Here is an 18,634-nt window from a genome sequence, read left to right as displayed (position 1 = left end):
CTCTCATCTTTTCTTTTTTTCTTTATTTTTATTTATTTATTTTTTTCCTGATTCAACATTGTATCTTTTATTGGAGCATACATAATGTACCCACAAAGTAAGCACTTGGCAAATGTCTGCTGAATGACCAAATGATTCCCAGGATGAATTGTCAGCTCAAAGTCCAAATATGGGGGCTCTGGCTGTTAAGTTACCTAGGCTTTGATCAAGCAGCTTCCCCTGAAAGTGTTGTTAGAATAATAATCCCACACATCAGATTTCTGTGGAATATGAGTCCCATCTCTAGCTCCTCTCCCCACCACAATCACAGCAGTCAGATAAAGTTGAGGAGTTTATTAGTAAAATACCAGAGGCTAGCAGCCCAAATGACAGAAAGAAAACTAAAAATGTCCCTTCAAGCCAAGTCAGGGCCTGGCCTTGACCTCCCTAGAAGGACAATAAAGTGGGGTTAACAACAACATTCTCTGGCAGCCACCTTGCCAGGGCATGACTGTCTCAGCCAGGACTGTCCACCACCCCCAAACAAAGGTGGGGAGGAGGCAAAGACTGTTTATAGAATCAATGCAGAGGCAATGGAAACTGTAAAGAGAGTCGGAGAGAAAGAAAGTGAGAGGTGGGGTGGACCTTCACAAAGTCCCAGACTTTTGGCGCTGAGAGCCTCAAATACATTGACCAGTAGTTCTGCAAAATGTTACTGAAAAGGTAAAATGCCTGATGTTTTCAAGAGTTCCCCTGGACTTCGCCCCACATGCCATATCACACTGTCAGATGTACATGGCAGAGCCCAAAGGCCACATTATTGAAGGAAGAAAAACAAGAATAAGCCCTGTTGTTCTTTAAGGAGAGAGGAAGGAGTGGACGGCTGCTGGGACTTTTCCCACGGAGGCCTGTGTTCTGTAAAGCAACTTCCCAGCAGCAGCCTGGCACAGCTCTAGGTGAGGGTCTCACCTTTTGTCACCCGTGCTTCAATGTACTCTATTCTCCGTTCAAGGGCTGTCAATTTCTCATTCAGTGTTGCGAGTCTTGAACGACAAGACATATCGAACAAGTTGAGAAAGTCCGCGATTTTTTTGATGCTGCTGGTGATGAGCTCAATGTACTCCCGATTCGCCCAGTCCTGGTGAATTTCCCGCTGCACCGGGTCCTCCTGTCCAGCCATGGCTGCCGCCTAAGGAAGAACAACCTCATCTTTTCTTTTTTTTAAATGGTGATTTAGAATATGATCTAAGATGAACATCTTGGGAGTCTGATAAATGTGTCTCTAAGAACTGCTGCTTCTTGGTCAACCTCCAAGACCCCGATTCAGCTTCAAGTTTCTCCTAGGCTCTTCAGTGGTCTTCTGACAAATGCACAACCTCTACCCCTCAGAAATAACTGTTCCTACACTTCCAATTAGTCTGTTACACTTGCTCCAACTGACCTCCACCTCTTTCCAAGACAGAAGACTCATTTAAGTAGATGCTATTCTTTGAAATGTCTCCTGAATTCCAAGCCCTCCTTTCTATAACTTCCATGTGTTCAGGCCTTTAACATGTCCTCCTGTACCAGAGCCCCTAGCTGTTTGGTGCCGGGAACGCCTTTGGCAGCCTGGTGAGGCCCATGCATCAGATAAAAACAAGGGATTACAAGGGAGACCAATTTTATTGAAATGGTACAGTTATCAAAATATTTTTAAAATTATGATACAATAATTTATGTCTTTCTTTTTTAATACATTAAATAACAAGATCTTGCAGTGATTCTAATTACTACCTTAACTTTGAAGCTGTGAGGAGAACAAGTCAGATATCCGTAACATCCATAGTGTAATATGAAAAAAGCTGTAATTTCTCCTAGTGACAAACCACTCACAGGTCTTGTGGTTTGTTACAAAATGCATACATTTCCATCAGCAGTTAGTAAAAATAAACATGTGATTTTATTTCTCTGCCCACAGATTCCCCTCCCCTCACCCTCCACCTGGATCATGGACATTTTTAACTGGTCTCCCCAACCCTTTTCCAACCAGAATAGTCATCCTCAGGACACACCTTCACAGCCCTCTTTTTAAAATGCAGATCTTAACAAGTCATTTCCTTGTATACTGGGGAATATAATAATGTGAGTCTCTCTTGCCCACAGCAACATTCTCCTCCACTAGTGAAAAAATGGAGCTCATTCGAAATGCACACTTCCTGGAGTCCCTGTGATTCTGCAAGTCTGGGCAAGCCTGCATTTTAAAAATCACTGCGAGGCAGTCTTGCACAGTGGTCTGCAGACCAGACTTTGCAAAACAAGAAAAATGTGTAAGCATCACCTTTAACACCCTTCACAGTCTGCCTCACCACATCCACTCTTGGAGTTCTACTCCAGCCTTAAAGGATCACGCTCCAATCTCTAAATAGTCCCCGTATCTCCAGAGAGTCTCCCTGTCTCCCTCTGTAGGGAATCCCTCTCCCTTCCAGCCACACCTGCTCCACACCGTGCACACATTTCTCTGCTTGCCTAACTCACACACATTCTGCAAGCTTCAACTCCAATATGACCTTCTCCCTTAAGCCTCCCCAACTTTCTCACTCAGAGGTGTAAACAACTTTGTTCTTGACACTTTCTAATCACACTGTAGTGCACATAATTATGCCAGGCTTTTGCAAAGGCAGAGGGCCTGGAAATTGCTGTGAATTTATTCAGCATTCAGCATACACTGGGCAGAAGAAGAGAAAAATGGAGCAGTAATTAGGTACTGGAGGTCACTAGATGCGCAAGACAAGGTCCTTACTGTCAAAGAGTTAATGTTTCCCCCTTTAGTTTCTTCTCTCTTGATCTACTCCGGCCCCCTCTTAACAGCCCTGAAGTCATCTCCCTAACTGCGGGACTTCAGCATTTGAGTAACCAGGATCATTCTGCTTTCCTCTCCATCCATCCATCCATCCATCCATCCATCCATCATTTATTGAGCTTCCACTATGTGCCAGACAACGTGGTAGACACTGGGAATAATACGACCTGTGAATAACGCTCAGTACCTTCCTTCAAAGTTCTTGAAAGTATCGTTAACTGCTAACTCGTTGTTATTTTTGTCTTCTAGCTAGGCTGGAGGTTTTTTAAAAGTAGGAAAAATTTTGTAGTTTTTTGCAGTCTTCACTGCTTTTAGCACATAGCTGGCACTACAAGTGTTTCGACGCTCTTGAAAAAGTGAGTAAAATACTTGTTTTCCAAGCCTCCTTTCCTATTCAGAGCTTCCCTTACCTGATACTGCTAAACTGAAGAGAAAAGCAGCCTCGTTGCAGTACCTTAGGGAAAAATTCCTTCTGGGGCTGAAGATGGAAGTGTGACTCTTCTCTCAGAAAAATAAGAGCACAAACCTCAGCTTCTCTACAGGCTGTTGCTGTGACGCATCCGTTGCTAAGAGAAAAGAGGCGGTGATTCAGCAGAGATTGACAAAGCTCCAGTACCAATACTGTCTCCGTTCCCTAACAGTCCCTCAGAACAGGCTTGTGATTGGTTGCTATGATGAAAACGTCACGTAGTGTGAAAGAGGGCCAGGCCTGCAGTTTCCACTTTCAGGGAAGGAAGGAGTTGTGCAAAGGGTGTCTGTGTTGAGGACTGTCGCTCCACCTGACCCCAGGTCTGATCGGCTTGGCCCAGCGCAAGCGTCCCTGAAGGAGAATCCTTTTCAAAAGAATTCTAGACTATGTGTGGGCTCCAGCAGCAGGGAGGGCAGTGCGATGGGAAGATTGCGGCGTTAGCATCTTAAAGCAGCTGCCCTGCTTACCCCAATAGCCAGCTGGGCCCTCCCAGAAACCTGCTCTAGTTTCAGCGTTAAGGAGAGATAATTGGTTCGATTATCTTCTGAAGTGTTACCTTTTGTTCTTGTCAAAGTAACTTGTGTAGAGAGTTTAACTCAAATTGTAAGTATGAGTCTCAGGGGAGGAAGATTAACCCCCTGAGGAACACCAGGGTTCATTTTATCCACTATTATGAGACCTATGGGATTCATACAGTGAAGCTCCTCTCCCTGAACACTGTTTCCCCAGCCTTGAAAAAATCATTGTAACTGATTATTTGTAAGCTGGCAGAATTTAATAAAGCAATGCAATTGACTGCTGTAATTGGTCTAAATTAATTTTTTACACTCAATTTAAGTGAAAACATTTCAACGAGACAAGACTTGTTGACATATCTGAAATTTAATGATCCTAAATTAGGTAAGACTTTACATGATGTGTAGAGTGATCATATACGTGACTTCAAATTTCCATTATTTCAAACTTCTGAAGAATTTGAGTCTGCAAAAATGCAAATAAATTTTACTAAAGGAGTCACTTGTTAAAGTAACTTACTTTTACAAAACAAAACAGGAGGAGGACTTATCATTGTGACAACCTTTCCCCAGGCTCTTCCACTCACTCCCCACACTGAATGGTACCTTTTCCCCTGGGCTCAGTGCTGATTCTTTTCTCACTCTTTGCACCTCCTTCTGCCATCACACCTACTCCCTTTGGTTCAGCCATCTCTCTGAACTCATCGATGACTTCCATTTCTGTACTTACTCTCCATCTCCTCAATTCCAGACCTGCATTCTCACTCTTTTTTGGACATTTCCAAATACAGGTTAGTTCACCATGTTTGATGGTTGCTAAATAAAGATACTGAGTTCATAAGAGGATGAATGAACGAACTACTGTACCATAGGCATCACAACTTAGCAGAGTCGACTCATTGTCTTTCAGCCATCTTTCCAGTATCTTTGGAAACTTTTTTCCTCCTTTATTTTCTACCTTAGGTAATAGTATCCATTGCCCATCAGTTTGAAGAGCCAGAAATCTCAGTCATCCCTAACCCCTCTTCTACTGCTCACAGTCAACCTGTCACTCTCTTATTGTTTTTATTTTCTAAATAGCTTTCAAAAAATTCATCTCTTCTTGGCCATCCGCACTGCCTCTGCCTTATTTCAGGTGTGCCTTGTTTTTCACCTGGAGGATAATAATAGTTTGTTGACTTGTGCTGCCTCCTCCTTTCTAATTTATTTTGCCAAATTCCTGAAAAGTATTTTACAGCAAAGATTCAATCCCAACGTCACCTACTTATATATCCTCCATCTGGCGTATGAAACCCTGTACAAATAGGGTTCTGAAAGGTATCTTAAAGGTATATGGATAATGAGCTATTTTTTTCTAACCTCATTTCTTGCCTCTTTCCCCAGCTTAACCCAACATTTTAGTCTTAGTGCTTCTCAAATAATGTCTGTAATAGCCGAGGACCATGAAACCATAGGGATAGGGAGTTGGTAATAGGTTGATGGAAAGAGGCGTGATAGCTTGAAACAGATTCCTGCAAATTACATGTATTTGTTTCATATAAATAAGTTATTCTGCTTTACAAAGTATTCATGTTTGTTTTAACTTTTATAAATGCCTAAAATCCTTATAAAATGTCATATGTCATTATACCTCAATAAAACTGAAAACATGCCTAAAATCACTATTAACTAAAATTGACATGAAATTGAATACACTCAGTGAAGCCCCAGGCAGCTGTGACATGCTCACTCTGTGTTTTTCCACAGCACACTGCTACACACAGCCCAGGGGCTTGCATGTCCCAGTGTGAGAGGCAGAGCTCTGGTTACACGGAGCTCTTGACCACCTCCCAAATGTGCTATATCTTTCACATCTGTGCATCTGTCCATCTTGCTATTTCTACCTCCACCTCCAACTTACTCTAAAACTCCTTTCTTCATCTTTGCTACTTGATAAACTCCTATTTATTTTTCAAGATCCAACTCAAATATCACCTTTCTGTAAAGCCATACAGGCACCCAACAGAATTAGCCACTCTCTTCTCTGTCCACTACAGCAAGTATTCATTGTGTTGCGATGGCTTGTTTATATGGATGTGTCTCCCACTGGGCTTTAGGGCAGGGTTGGTGTCTCATTCCTTTATATTTCCACTGTCTAGCACAGTGTCTGACATGGATATTTAATAAAATATGTGTTGACTACATTTAAAGCAAATTTAGAAGCCCTTTCTAACAAAACCTTCTTTATATTTTTCCAAATAATTTCTTTTTCTTAAAAAAAAGTCCATAATGCTTTGCAGTCAGATTTAAGGAAGTAAAGATTATAATCTTGTGATCTGGCTGAGCCATCAAGCCTTTCCTTTTCTTTTCTTTAAAGACAACTCCAGGGGATGTCTCTTTGGAGATTAAAAAAAAAAAAAAAACAGCTCAGAAAGTAAGAGTTGAGGATGTTGAATAGGAGTTGTTCTGTTTTGTTTGCATCAGTATGCTTGGGAGGGAGGAAGGTGGTAGGAAAGGACGTTGTCCTGTTTGAGTCCTAAACCGCTGGGAGTTTGACAGTCGGCCTGGGGAACCCATCACACCTGATTGCATGAGGAGCTGAGGCACATCCCAGAAGAGTGGTCACCTTCAGAAGTGAGAAAACAGACAGAAAAGCCCACTTGAGAACAAAGCTTAGATACAGGAGGAGAGGACACAATGTGGCATTTCTAAAAAAAAAAAAAAGGACTGAAACTTCAATAAGAAATTGGAATATGTGCAACACTAAAGCGAGGAGAAAGGCATTCTTAACCATTTCTGTACTGAATTTGAGTCTAATGGAGACTAAAGAAGACACAGGCCCCCTCCACCCCTCGCTGCCCAACCCTGAACTGCTGGTTTCATTCAGGCCCTACAGGTGGTGTGCAGGCCGTCGGCAGCAGATGTCTCTAGATGGGCAAATTCAGGAGCTGAGAAGGAAAACACAGGGCCATGTGGGAGCAGAATGGACTTCTTCGTGAGTACGGGTGAGACTCTACTCTCTATACTTAAACAGTTGATGGTGGGAGAGTCATTGTACGGTGGTGACAGAACTATTAATGCAATACCCACAGGCATCAGGAGCCAGGGCAATCTCAGTTCTACACATATAATGACTATGACCATGAGGGTGCTTTAAATAATTTTTAAAGTGGAGTCCCTCAAATAATATTGTCCTTAGAATATTATGTTGAAGCGTAAATTTGTCACTTGCTAGACAAGTGACATCAGGCAAGCTATTAAACTGTCTATATTTCAGTTTTACATGTGCAAAATCTGGGCTGATAATCAGGGCCCAGCCAGATGAAAATGGAGAGCAACCTTGTTGCTGTCCTAGCGGGTATTCTTCAAGAGAAATGGAGCCTCACAGTAATGAAAAGGAAACAGGTTTTCCATTGGTTTGGGTTTCCACAGGGAACCACTCACATGGCAGGAGAGAGAGAGAAAAACGAATTCTTCTCTCTACCAAGCAGGCAGCTTCAGATTTCAAATAAAATCTGTGTTAAACATTTTTGTCACGTGAGGCTACAAATCACAAGGTTCAATCAAAAGATAATGCTCCAATCTCTGAGTTCAGCCAGTTTTAATATCTAAATTTTAGACAGTTCAATGTGCTCCCAGTAAATTATCTAGTTTGGAATACTATGCTCAATAAATTATTTCAAGTGTAAATAAAAAGAACACACGTTTGTTAACAGAAATCAGTTTTTCCCTATTTCTGCTAGGTATATGACCAGCACGGTGTCTCAAATGAGGCACATGCTTAATGAATGATTAGTTGTTCAGCCAGATTTAATCTTTAATTATGTTCAAAGAGAATTTATAGACATCGCCTCTGTCCTTCTGTGATGATTAAAGGTAGATGTGAATATTCAGCTGTCTACTAGACCTTTCCACTAGGATGTCTAATGCAGAGTTACCCCAAGGGTATCCCCGGTGTCTGAGCCAGCTAGGAAATATACGTTACTGGCCCACTGGTCCATGAAATAGTTTTTACCTGTCTGTGGCAAAGGAAATACAGGGAGTGAAGTTTGTAAAACTTGATGGCAATTTGATAGAAAATTACTTTGTTATGTATCAACAAAATTGAGATTAGTATTTTAAATGTCTTCATTCCATTTTTCTAGCAATTTATTTGAATTATATTTTACAGAATTATCAGCTCATGAGAGATGTGAAAATAAGACCAAACCAACAGCCTCCAACAGCCTTCAACATGTCAGCAGACATGTCCAACACACTCAGGGCTGTGCTCTGATGCTGCCCCGCTGACCTGCTCATGGCGGCCTTCTTCACCTCAGCGGATGGCAATTCTACTTTTATGGTTGCCCAGGCAAAAACCTGAGAGTTCTCCTTGACTAGTCTGCTTCCCTCTTTTACCCTTTGGGGAAATATTTTCAATACTGCAGCAAGACGGGTACAGTTTTGAAACAGAAGTCAAATCATGCCATTCTGCTCAGAACGCTCCACCGGCTCCCCTATCTTTCTGTGTCAAATCTGAAGTCCCCACAGTGGCCTACAGTGGCCGGCATAACCTGGCCGTGGGTTCTAGCTTCATTTCCTGACATTCCTTCCCGTGGCTCATGCTGCTACAGACATGCTGTCCTCCTTGGGCTTTCTCAAATAAAGCAGGCACATTCCCGCTTTGCATTGGCCAGTCCCTCTCTCTGGAGCACTTGAAACAGAAGTCCTTCAAGTTTTTGCTTAAATGTTAACTTCTCAATGAGTCCTGCCCCCACTCTAAAACTGTTCACTCCTGTTTCTCCTTTCTCTGCTTTATTTTTCCCATAGTATTTATCACCTTCTGACACACTCTATAATTTTCTTATTGTGGTCATTGACTTTGTCCAGTAAGATGTAAACTCAAAGAGGACAGAAATTTTTGTCTTTTTTACTGATGCATCCCCAGTGCCTAAATCTATACCTGCCATATAGAAGGTGCACTGGAAATGTTCATTAAATGATTTGGAATGATCACTTCGGAGAGTATTTGGCAGTATTTATTAAAACTGAAAATGTAGATATTCCATAACCTGGAAAATCTACTTAGGATATTTACCTTAGAGAAACTCTTACCCATGTACACAAGGAAATGATTCACAGATGTTCACTGGAGAATTTTTTTGTAATGGTGAAAGATGCAAGCAATCTAAATGTCCATCAGTAGGAAAATGGATACAGTGGTAGGGTATAGTCAACCAATTACCATAAAGCTGCTAAAATAAATAACCTTTCCTGGATGTAGCTCAGAATCAAAAGCATGAGGTAAATGCTGATGATTATGTATGGAGTGATGCCATCTTTGTGTACAAAAAATGCATGAATGATTTCTATGTAATGGATACATGTATGTGAAAAAAATATTACAAATGAACTGAGATTCACTCCAATTTGTGACAGAAGGTTGCATTTGGAAAGGGATGGTTAACTTTATAATGTTTTATTATATCATTTCTTATAAAATATAAAGACTAGAAACAAAATGAGATGTAAAATGTGTTGAATTTAGGGGTTGTAAGTATTAAGTGGGATTAGTGTTTGCTTTCTTGTACTTGACTGTATTTGAAATTTTCTCAAAATTAAAAAAAATTATCTTCTTGACTCTAAGATATTTAAGAGTAGGGCTTATATTTTATTCATATTTCTATCAATAGTACCTAATACCTTTACTGGAATATAGGAGGTCCTCAATAAATACTTGTTGAATATATGTGTTAAATACATAAACATTTTAATGAAAAAACAAAGAGATGGAATTAAGGTGGAAGGAAAATCACTGACATAAATGTAAAGAGACAGAAAGGGGAAAAATAGGGGCGACATATACGGGACTTAATACCTATGCTACCTGAGACTTTCAGCTGAGCTATGTTACTCTAAAGCATACAGGGTTTTTGAGAAGGCTTCATATACACCAAGCTATGTTAAGGTGGTGGTTGCTTAAATTTAAACACATTCTAAAATCACTATGATATTTACTCACCCTCTCTATGTTTGTTTTCATCATTATTATTTACTTCTTGTGTGTGTGTTTGTATTTCTTTAATTTATCTTCATAATTTTATGCAATCTTTCTACTTTTTTTTAAATCTTTGTATTAGCTTTATAGTTAGTTGATCCACTGCTTTTAGTGTTTGCCTTTTTCAGTGAGAATCTTTTTCTTTCTTATATTTTCTTATTCACATTTTTATCTTTTCATTTCTTTTTTCTGTTCATACTATTTTATTCACTCTTTCTTTATTTTTCATTTATTTTTTATATTTTTTCATTACCATTTATCCTCTCCATACCCTCTTCCACCTCCCCCACCCCCACCACCACACCATTGTCCCTGTCCATGAGTTCTTTCTCTTTTTCGCTCAATCCCTCCACCCCTCCTAAGTTCTCCCACCTTGACTTTCAGCTGCTCTCTATCTATGAGTCTATTTCTGTTTAGCTTGTTAGTTCAGTTTGTTCATTACATTCCACAAATGAGGTGAGATCATATTGACTTTCTCTGACTGGCTTATTTCACTTAACATATTGTTCTCCAGATCCATCCATGTTGTTGCAAAGGGTAAATATTCCTTATTTTCTATGGCCAAGTAATATTCCATTGTGTAAATGTACCACAGTTGTTTTATCTACTCATCTACTGATGGACACTCGGCCCACTTTCAAATCTTGCCTATTGTAAAAAATGCTACAATGAACATAGTGGTGCATATATTCTTTCAAAATTAGTGTTTTGGGTTTCTTCAGATAAATTCCCAGAAATAGAATCATTGGGTTATAAGGCAGCTCCAGTTTTAATTTTTTGATGTAACTCCATATTGCTTTTATCATTTCTTTTCTACTTCAAGATGTTGCTTTAACATTTGTTAAAATACTGGTTTAAAGGGGACAAAATCTTTCAGCTTTTTGTTGCCTGAGAAACTATTTCTCCTTGAATTCTAAGTGATAGTCTTGCTAGTAGAGTAATCTTGGTTATAGATCTTTGCCTTTCCTCATTTGAATATTTCATGTTATTCCCTTCTTGCCTGAAAAATTTCTGTTGAGAAATTAGGTGATGGCATTATAGGAGCTCCCTTGTACATAACTGACTGCTTTTCTTTTGCTGCTTTTAAGATTTTTCTCTTTGTTTTTAACCTTTGGCATTTAAATTATGATGTGCCTTTGTGTGAGCCTCTTTGGGTTCAGCTTGTTTGGGACTCTCTGTGCTTCCTGGACTTGTATGTCTAGTTCCTTCATCAAGACAAGAAAGTTTTCAGTCATTATTTCTTCAAATAGGTATGGGGTCCCTGGCCCTCTCTCTTCTCTTTCTGGTACACCTAAGATGTGAATGTTGGTTTGTTTGATGTTGACCTAGAGTTCCTTAAACTATCCTCATTTTTTAAAAAATTCTTTTCTTTTGCTGTTCTAATTGGGTGTTTACCACTACATTGTCTGCCAGATTGTTTACTGATCCTTTTCTTCCTCTAATCTGTTGATTTTCTCTAGTGTATTTTTTAAAATTTCAGTTATTGTATTTTTCAGTTCTCACTGGCTCTTTTGGGGTTTTCTATCTTTCTATTAATGTTTTCACTGAGTTTATCTATTCTTCCCTTAAGTTCCTTGAGCATCCTTATAACCAGGGTTTGAACTCTATATCTTGTAAATTACTTGTCTCTATTTTATTTAGTTCCTTTTCTGCAATTTTGTCCTGTTTTTTCATTTGGGACATGTTTCTTCATCTTATCATTTTGGCTGACTCACTGTGTCTATGTATTAGGTAGATCTGTGACATCTTCTGGTCTTGACAGAGTGGCTTTTATAGAAGGTGTCCTGTGGGGCCCTGTGGTACAGTCTCCCTAAGCCAAGTGCTCCAGGGTGTCCCCTGTGTGGGTTGTGTGTGCCTCCTATGTAGTTGGGTTTTGATTGCTGTTGGCATGTCAGGGAGTGGGACTGACCTTTAGGCTTGCTGGCTATGAGGGCTGCCCATGACTGTAGCAAATGAACTGTTGTGTGTGGAGCAAACAGTATAGAGTAAGAGTCACTTCAGCAAGGCTCTGGTGCCTGCTGAGACCACCCTTAGGGTGTGTCACTTGTGGAGCTGGTGTGGTGGTGCTCTGGTCTGGTCTGAAGCTGGCCATCAGGTTGTTGAGTCTGGAAGCCTCTTGAGAGAATCTCTAGTGCAAGCCAAGGTCAACCACCACTTGTGCCAGGCTTGTGGCCACTTTGTTGAACCTAAGTTTCAGGTCAAGACTGGTCACTGCTTATGCCAGGTTTGGGGCTACTCGATGGGAGTTACAATGAAAGTTGAGACCATTTGTTGCTTTTGGTGGATATGGGACCACTTAGCAAGAACTAAAAGGAACACAGTGGCTTGTTTGGTATTTGTAGATATTTGAGAGATATTGGAAAAGTCTGCAGCATGAACTGAGGTAGGCCACTTGTATGCGGGAGCCACTAAAAGAAGTTCCAGCCAAGACTGCAAGTTGGTTGGGAGTCATCAGGGCTGGGCAGAGGTGTTTGCCAGGTTAATGGAGAGCATAGGCCACTGATTCTGTCCCTAGAGAAAGCTGTCCCAGCCCCTGCCCCCCAGCCCTGACCCTGAAGTTAGTCAATTTAGTTCTTCCCTGCAGTCCTGGCTTTTTTGGAGCTGCTGCCTCTGCCTGAGGATGACAGCAAGTGAGTTTGTAAGTCTGTTTATGGGCCCTTTAAGACCTTGGTCTCTAGCACCCTGTTGTCTTTCTAGGACACAATCCCCACTGGTTTTCACAGCCACTTGTTATGGGTACTCTTCTCCCTAGCACTGCTGACTCAGGCTGGGGAGCCTGGTGTGAGACTGGGACTTTTTGTTCCTTAGGGAAGGCCCCTGCAGAGATATCCCTCCCAATTCTTTTTCTTTTTTAATCCTCACGTAAGGACATTTTTCATTGCTTTTAGAGAGAGAGGGAGGGAGAGAGAGAAACATTGATGCAAAAGAGAAGCACTGATTTGTTGCCTCCTTTATGTACCCAGACCTCCACTGAAACCTTCCAACCTAGGTATGTGCCCTGACTGGGAATTGAACCTGCAGCCTTTCGGTTATGGGACAACACTCCAACCAGCTGAGCCCCACTGGCCAGGGATCCCTTCCAATTCTTAATCTCCACACCATGGATATGAGACCTGCCCATTTTATGTCTCTGATCCTCATACCCATCTCCACAAGCCTTCTAAATATCCTTAGTATAGGAATTCTGTTCAGCTAGTGTGCAGGTGGTTCTCAATAATGGTGGTTCTATAATTTAGTTGTAACTTTGATGTAATTGTGGGAGGAGACAAGGACAGAGTTTACCTACTCCACCACCTGGCCAGAATTCTCATTTACGTTTTTAACAATGAAAATGTTTTACCTGTTTGCAAAGAACTATATTATTTAGTGAATATTCAAACACTGGAAAATGCAGCAAACATGACTAGGTAGTACTCAGATAATGTACATTTGGGGTGTACTAACAAGATCAATAGTATTGCATAAAAATATGTTGACGTCACCAATTCAGGGAGTTTTGTTTGCAAAACTTGTTATTTATTGAAATATCATTCATTGGATTAGTATGTATACTAACTTATTAATCTTTATTGCATTTGCATGAACTAATTACCAGCAGGGCCAGGCACGTGCACGTGGAACATGACAGTTACAAGCAAGCTGACCACTTAGGTTTTAACTGCTTCTCTGATGTGCTCCTGTCATCCTCCCAAAGTGGTGACCTTAATCTTTGACTCTGCATGGCAGAGTCTCCTGTGTTCTTCCTTTTGACTTGGTGTCAATATATTTGTTTAAGTCAGTAGTATGGCTATGTTGATTGCTAAGGTTTAATTTTTCCCTTTACATTGTTTTTGGAACCTTTGTCAAAAATCTACTGACTGATGTATATGTGAATCTCCTTCTGGACTCTCTGGTCTTTTCCACTGTCTACATATATTCTATGTATTTGTACACACATACAAAACTGTCTTGAAATCAGGTAGGATAAGTCCTCCAGTTTTGTCCTTATTTTTAAAAATTGTATGCCTATTCTAGGCTCTTTGTATTTCCATGTGAATTTTAGAATCAGCTTGGCAATTTCTATAAAACAGCTTGCTGGAATTTTGATCAATATTAGGTTGAATTTATAAATAAACTTGCTGAGAATTAACATCTTTTTGTCTTGCAATTCACGAACATGGTTGATTCTTTTACTAATTAAGACCCCCCAAAAAATCAATATGCCAGACCCAGTAATGAATGCTTTGCCTGTACCCTATTATTAAATGGATTATACATAGAAGGAATGGGAGGTGAAGAGGTTAAGTAATTCCCTGAGTCACTCACTAAGTGGAACAGAAGGGAATTTGAGACTCCACCATCTGAGTCCAAAGTCTGGCTTTTTCTATTCGTGTGTCTACTTAAGTCAAATCTAGGGTTAAGTCAGGGTTATCATTTATACCTGCGAACCTCTCCAAAGTTTAGGTTGTTTCAGAAAAGTCAAGCATTTCAAACTTCCATTGGCAAGATGACTTCACTGTTATTGTAAGGAAATGGTGTGAAACATGTGGAGGCATCTGGGCTTTAGAGATTAAGTTATATTTTCCAAATTACACTTGAGAATTGAGTGTGTCAATTATTATAGCCTTTTGAGCATCTATTTTGTTCACAGCACTTGGGATTCAGGTTAACGAACAGCATGCAATTCTTGTACCCCATTGCAAGAAAAGGTATTTCCATTTATAAGTTATCCATGCAAACTAGTTTAGGATTTGAAAAAGATTTTGTAAAGGGTCTGACAACTCTTGATATAATTTGGGAAATTACCTGTTATGAAAATTCAGTGATTTTTACAAACTTACCCACCCCCAAATCTATTAAAATATATCCAAAGTGGTTGTAATTTAAATTAATCAAAGTTCCTGATCTATTCCTGATAAGGAGTAAACTCAGGTTTGATTAAAAAAATAATAAAATAAAGATTATGGTTGGAGGTCTATTCTCCAAGAAAAAATATTCAAAGGCCCTTGTTAAAGGTGTAATACACTTTATTCAGGACTGTAGAGATAGTTGTAGGGACCACTGTAATGGGGTTTCACGGTGGGGGAGAGAGACAGGGATCAATTCTAAATTTGGTATGGTTCAGGGGATGAAAAACTACAGGGGTGAAGGAGGTTCTGGCTAAATGTACCCAGCTGAAAACAGGCCAGGCTGATCAGACGTCACCTGAAGGACGATAGAAGATGAAGAACCCCATCAGATTTTGAGGGTGTGTGTGTTGGGGGGAGGGAGGTTCTGGTAAACTGACTTAGCAGAGTTATTGCTGAAACTGGGTTTTTACTAAGGAAGTGCACAAATGAACCTGGGAGAAAGTTTAGGAGCTTGACTAAAGTTTAACCGGGCACAGACTTGTTGTCACTACCTCAAGTATTTCTAGTCCCGATTCTTCTAAGAGATTTCCAGGGCTCTTTAAGTCCCAGCACCCGGTCTAGAGGAGTCTAGCCAACAGTTCGTTGACTTCAAAGCAATTTTGTGAAACTGGAAGGCCTAAGAGAGGGTCCAAGTCTCAGGCTTGAAAAGGCGTATGTCATGATTTTTCCTGTATACAAGAATCAGAGTGCACAGCTGTTAGAGAGGAAGGACTGAGCACCCCGACCAGCAGCCAGACTCCGAGCGTGCATCCTGGCATCCCGCCCCCTCTGCCGACCACGTGAGAAGAATGGGACCCGAGGGCTGGCCCCTCTGGCTCTAAAGCACGAGTACTTTCATCTCACTTCTGCTCAACCAGTGAGCGTTCGAGTAGGATTGTGCGAGTTGTTTACCGGGACCAGAGAGGCGTGTGGGGAAGGGGTGGGGGTGTCCGAGTCCGGGGGTAACTCCGACAGCCTCCCTCCCCCTGTCCGCCCTCCTGGAAGGCGGCCCCAGAAAGGCGTGGAGGGGAATTGAGCCTTGGGGCGGGGCCACACGAGTTCCAGTGGCCCGAGGGGGGAGGATGCCACCAGCAGCGGCTCCTCCGGTTTGAGCTGGGCCTCAGACACTTGCAGAGCGGTGTCCTGACGCACCTGGTCCCCCGGGGGCAGAGAAGACCTAACCAGGCCCGCTGAACCTGCGCGTCCAGATCGCCCGGTTTCCCCGCCCGGCGCACCCTCCGCGTGCTGCGGGTCGCAGGTGAGCCCAGCTCCGCACCACCCGGAGGCATCAGGTGTCCTGGGCTCGGCGCCCGCAGCTCAGGGAGGAACTGTGATGTCGCGAGCCTTCTGCGACAGAAAGCGGGAGGGTCGGGCCCCCGGACGTCGGCTCAATGGAAGGGACACAGGTGGCAGTGGGGCACCAGCTGCAGCAGTTGGGCGCAGCGCCTGCTTGGCCGCCCCGCCGAGGTCAGTGGGGGCGCGCGCGGGCCGGGTTGGGAGGAGGCTCCTCCGGGCGTTTTGGCGCCCCTCACCGGGTACCCGCGCGTGGTTGGGGGGGGGGGGGTGGGAGGTGGGGGTTCGATCTGCGCTCTGGGGCGGGAGTGCAGGGCTGCAGCCCGCTCTCCTTTGGCGGGGAGGGGTCTGGGCAGGTTTCAGTTGTCACAGTGCCCCTGCTCGGAAGGGCGTGAGTGATGCCGGTAAGTTCACGTTTGCAGGAAGTTTAGCGGTTAGTGTTTTTGTATATAATGTAACGTCTGGACAACTCGGTGCAACGTGCTGAATTAATTAATTGGGATGGCTCATTTTCTCTTTGTTCCTGTGGGTTACTGTTACATGGCAGGTGACCAGTTTGTTTAAAGTTTAATTTTCCCTGTATCAAAATAGGGCTTCATGTGACCTCAAATCTGTAATTCACCAACATGTTTTATGAAGAGCTTCATTATATTGGTGTTCATATGTAAGTTTTGGGCAACAAAAAATCATCTTCGTCTTAAGTCTTGTAATAAGTCCTTTAAAATGCTGATTAAAAGTATCATACCTATTTGAAGAAGGGCATAATGTATTCTTGAGTGAAAATCTTAAGGTATTAATAAGGTTTTTCTTTCCTATATGTCTTTACTTAAGAATTATTGTACTTATACTGTGAAAGGAATTTTAACATACAAACCACACTTTAATGAGTTCTATCATAATTATTTCATTTTGAAGGTGTTCATTTGCTATTGTAAATATGTCTTATGTGTCATTGACTCGGTGATGTCCTTATTATTATTATTTTTTAATCAAGAGTGTAAAAACTTTTCCGATGCCTAGTTTCTATAGTCAATATTTACTGTTTGGAAATGTTTGCTGAGAATGTTTGAATCAGAACCAAAGTGGGAGTCTAGCCTTGAAAAACAGCGTGGTGCCAAAAGTGACTTGTCAGATGCTGTGTTAGCACAGTTTGAATCCTCCCTCGATTTCCAAGTACAGTGGGAAGATATCAGAGCCAGCCTTTTGAATGGCAGGACGCTACTCTCCCTGGAGGTTTGAGGTATTTCTTTTTAGCAGGCTTCCATAATATCACTATCAGTTGGAGGAAAAATCCAAGATAGGTCCCAGTTTCTGGAGTGACGTCTTTGTCACCTTGGAAAAGCTGCCTATAAACACAATAAAATCAGCCTTATCCTTTTCAAATGGACAATAGAAATAATAGGTATGAAGTACTCTGAAAAGTAAAATGTGCTACAGAAATGTAAAGCCTCCAATAAAAGGCAAATATAAGTGACGTGGCTGATTGGGATTTGTGGGGTTTTTTTTTCATTTTTGATGTCTTATTATACTTACAGACGTCCCATTTTTCCCCCTTCACGCCCCCTCTGCCCAGCCTGCCCCCTGCCACTTCCATAGTCAATCCTCATACTGTTGCCCATGTCCACGGGTCCTTCATGTATGTTCTTTTACTAATCCCTTCACCTTCTTTCAATCAGTCCCCACCTTCTTCCTCCCTTTTTACAGCTGTCAGTCTATTCCCTAATTCCATGCCTCTGTTTCTATTTAGCTCATTAGTTTATTTTGTTTGTTAGACTCCTCTTATAAGTGAGACCATATATTTGTCTTTCAACAATTGACTTACTTCACTTAGCACAGTAGTCTCCAGTTCTATCCATGCTGTCACAAAAGGCAGGAATTCCTCCTTTTCTCTGCTGCATAATATTCCATTGTGTAAATATACCACAGTTTTTTGATCCACTCATCTACTGATGGACACTTATAATAGCCAAGATTTGGAAACAGCCTAAGTGCTCATTGGGATTTGGAGCTTCTGTGCTCCGCATTGTGGAACAGTTAAGGCCTCCAGGGCACACAGTGTCTTGGCTGTTCAGAAAACTGCTCTGTCTGCTGGAGCTGTAGGGAAGGTGAGGCTGCTTGCTTTTATGCAGCCTCACTTTGCAGTGACCCTATGCAGTGGTTTTATGTGCATTTTAATTTAACACTCAATACAATCACATGAGGGCAGCTACTGTTATAATCGTTTTGTAGAAGAGAAAACTGAGGTCAGAGAAGCAGAGTGACTTGCCTTGTGTCATAAAAGTATCACGTTATAGAACCAGGATTAAAAACCAACCAGAGCTCAGTGATTTAAAACTTTTTTTGATAATCTGATACATCTTTAAGTTTCTCCCCAAGAAAAGTGGCCATGTGCACATATAAAAAACATTTTGCACATAATTTCAAGGCCCACCTACCCTCTGAACCCCTGACCTGGGCTTTTGGGTCACACCCCATGCTTCAACTACAGCTGTTATGAATGAGACAGGAAGCCAATCCTACCGTGTATATGTGCATGTACATGTAACTTTTTACTAATAGAAGCAGCCCTTACATCTGGTAAATTTCAACTGGGTATATATTCATTTAATAACTGAAACAAAAAGAAAAATGGCTTGTAACATTCTAATTGAGTCT

General features: G+C 41.5%; 3 protein-coding genes across 5 annotated transcripts in view; 1 reads left to right on the top strand and 2 right to left on the bottom strand.

Annotated features, from left to right (window-relative positions):
- DNAI3 (dynein axonemal intermediate chain 3) overlaps positions 1 to 3,380 on the bottom strand; it is a 79,018-nt gene extending 75,638 nt beyond the window's left edge. Inside the window, exon 1 of one of the 2 annotated variants that reach the window (XM_036026363.1) lies at positions 3,229 to 3,380. The gene's annotated coding sequence lies outside the window, so the exon portion shown is untranslated. The remainder of the gene's footprint in view (positions 1 to 3,228) is intronic. The other variant, XM_028513546.2, reaches the window with a different exon arrangement.
- Positions 52 to 1,181, bottom strand: LOC114497694 (protein BRICK1-like). Its single transcript, XM_036026364.1, has one exon. It carries the CDS (start codon positions 1,157 to 1,159, stop codon positions 932 to 934), a length of 228 nt encoding a protein of 75 aa, XP_035882257.1. The 5' UTR covers positions 1,160 to 1,181; the 3' UTR covers positions 52 to 931.
- A 12,169-nt stretch (positions 3,381 to 15,549) lies between the features above and the next one.
- MCOLN3 (mucolipin 3) overlaps positions 15,550 to 18,634 on the top strand; it is a 36,675-nt gene continuing 33,590 nt past the window's right edge. Inside the window, exon 1 of one of the 2 annotated variants that reach the window (XM_028513007.2) lies at positions 15,550 to 15,944. Coding sequence is in view for 1 of the 2 variants with exons in the window: in XM_036026362.1 (XP_035882255.1) it covers positions 16,078 to 16,153 (76 nt within the window). In the remaining variant the exon portion in view is untranslated. The other variant, XM_036026362.1, reaches the window with a different exon arrangement.

Source organism: Phyllostomus discolor, chromosome 5 (genome assembly GCF_004126475.2).
Source record: "Phyllostomus discolor isolate MPI-MPIP mPhyDis1 chromosome 5, mPhyDis1.pri.v3, whole genome shotgun sequence".
NCBI classification, from domain to species: domain Eukaryota; kingdom Metazoa; phylum Chordata; class Mammalia; order Chiroptera; family Phyllostomidae; genus Phyllostomus; species Phyllostomus discolor.
The sequence above is the reverse complement of the archived record's forward strand: the minus strand, read 5'-3'. Positions and strand labels throughout refer to the sequence as shown.

What these genes read in the sequence shown, in the direction of transcription:
- LOC114497694 (XM_036026364.1), bottom strand. Translation starts at nt 1,159, where the DNA reads ATGGCTGGACAGGAGGACCCGGTGCAGCGGGAAATTCACCAGGACTGG.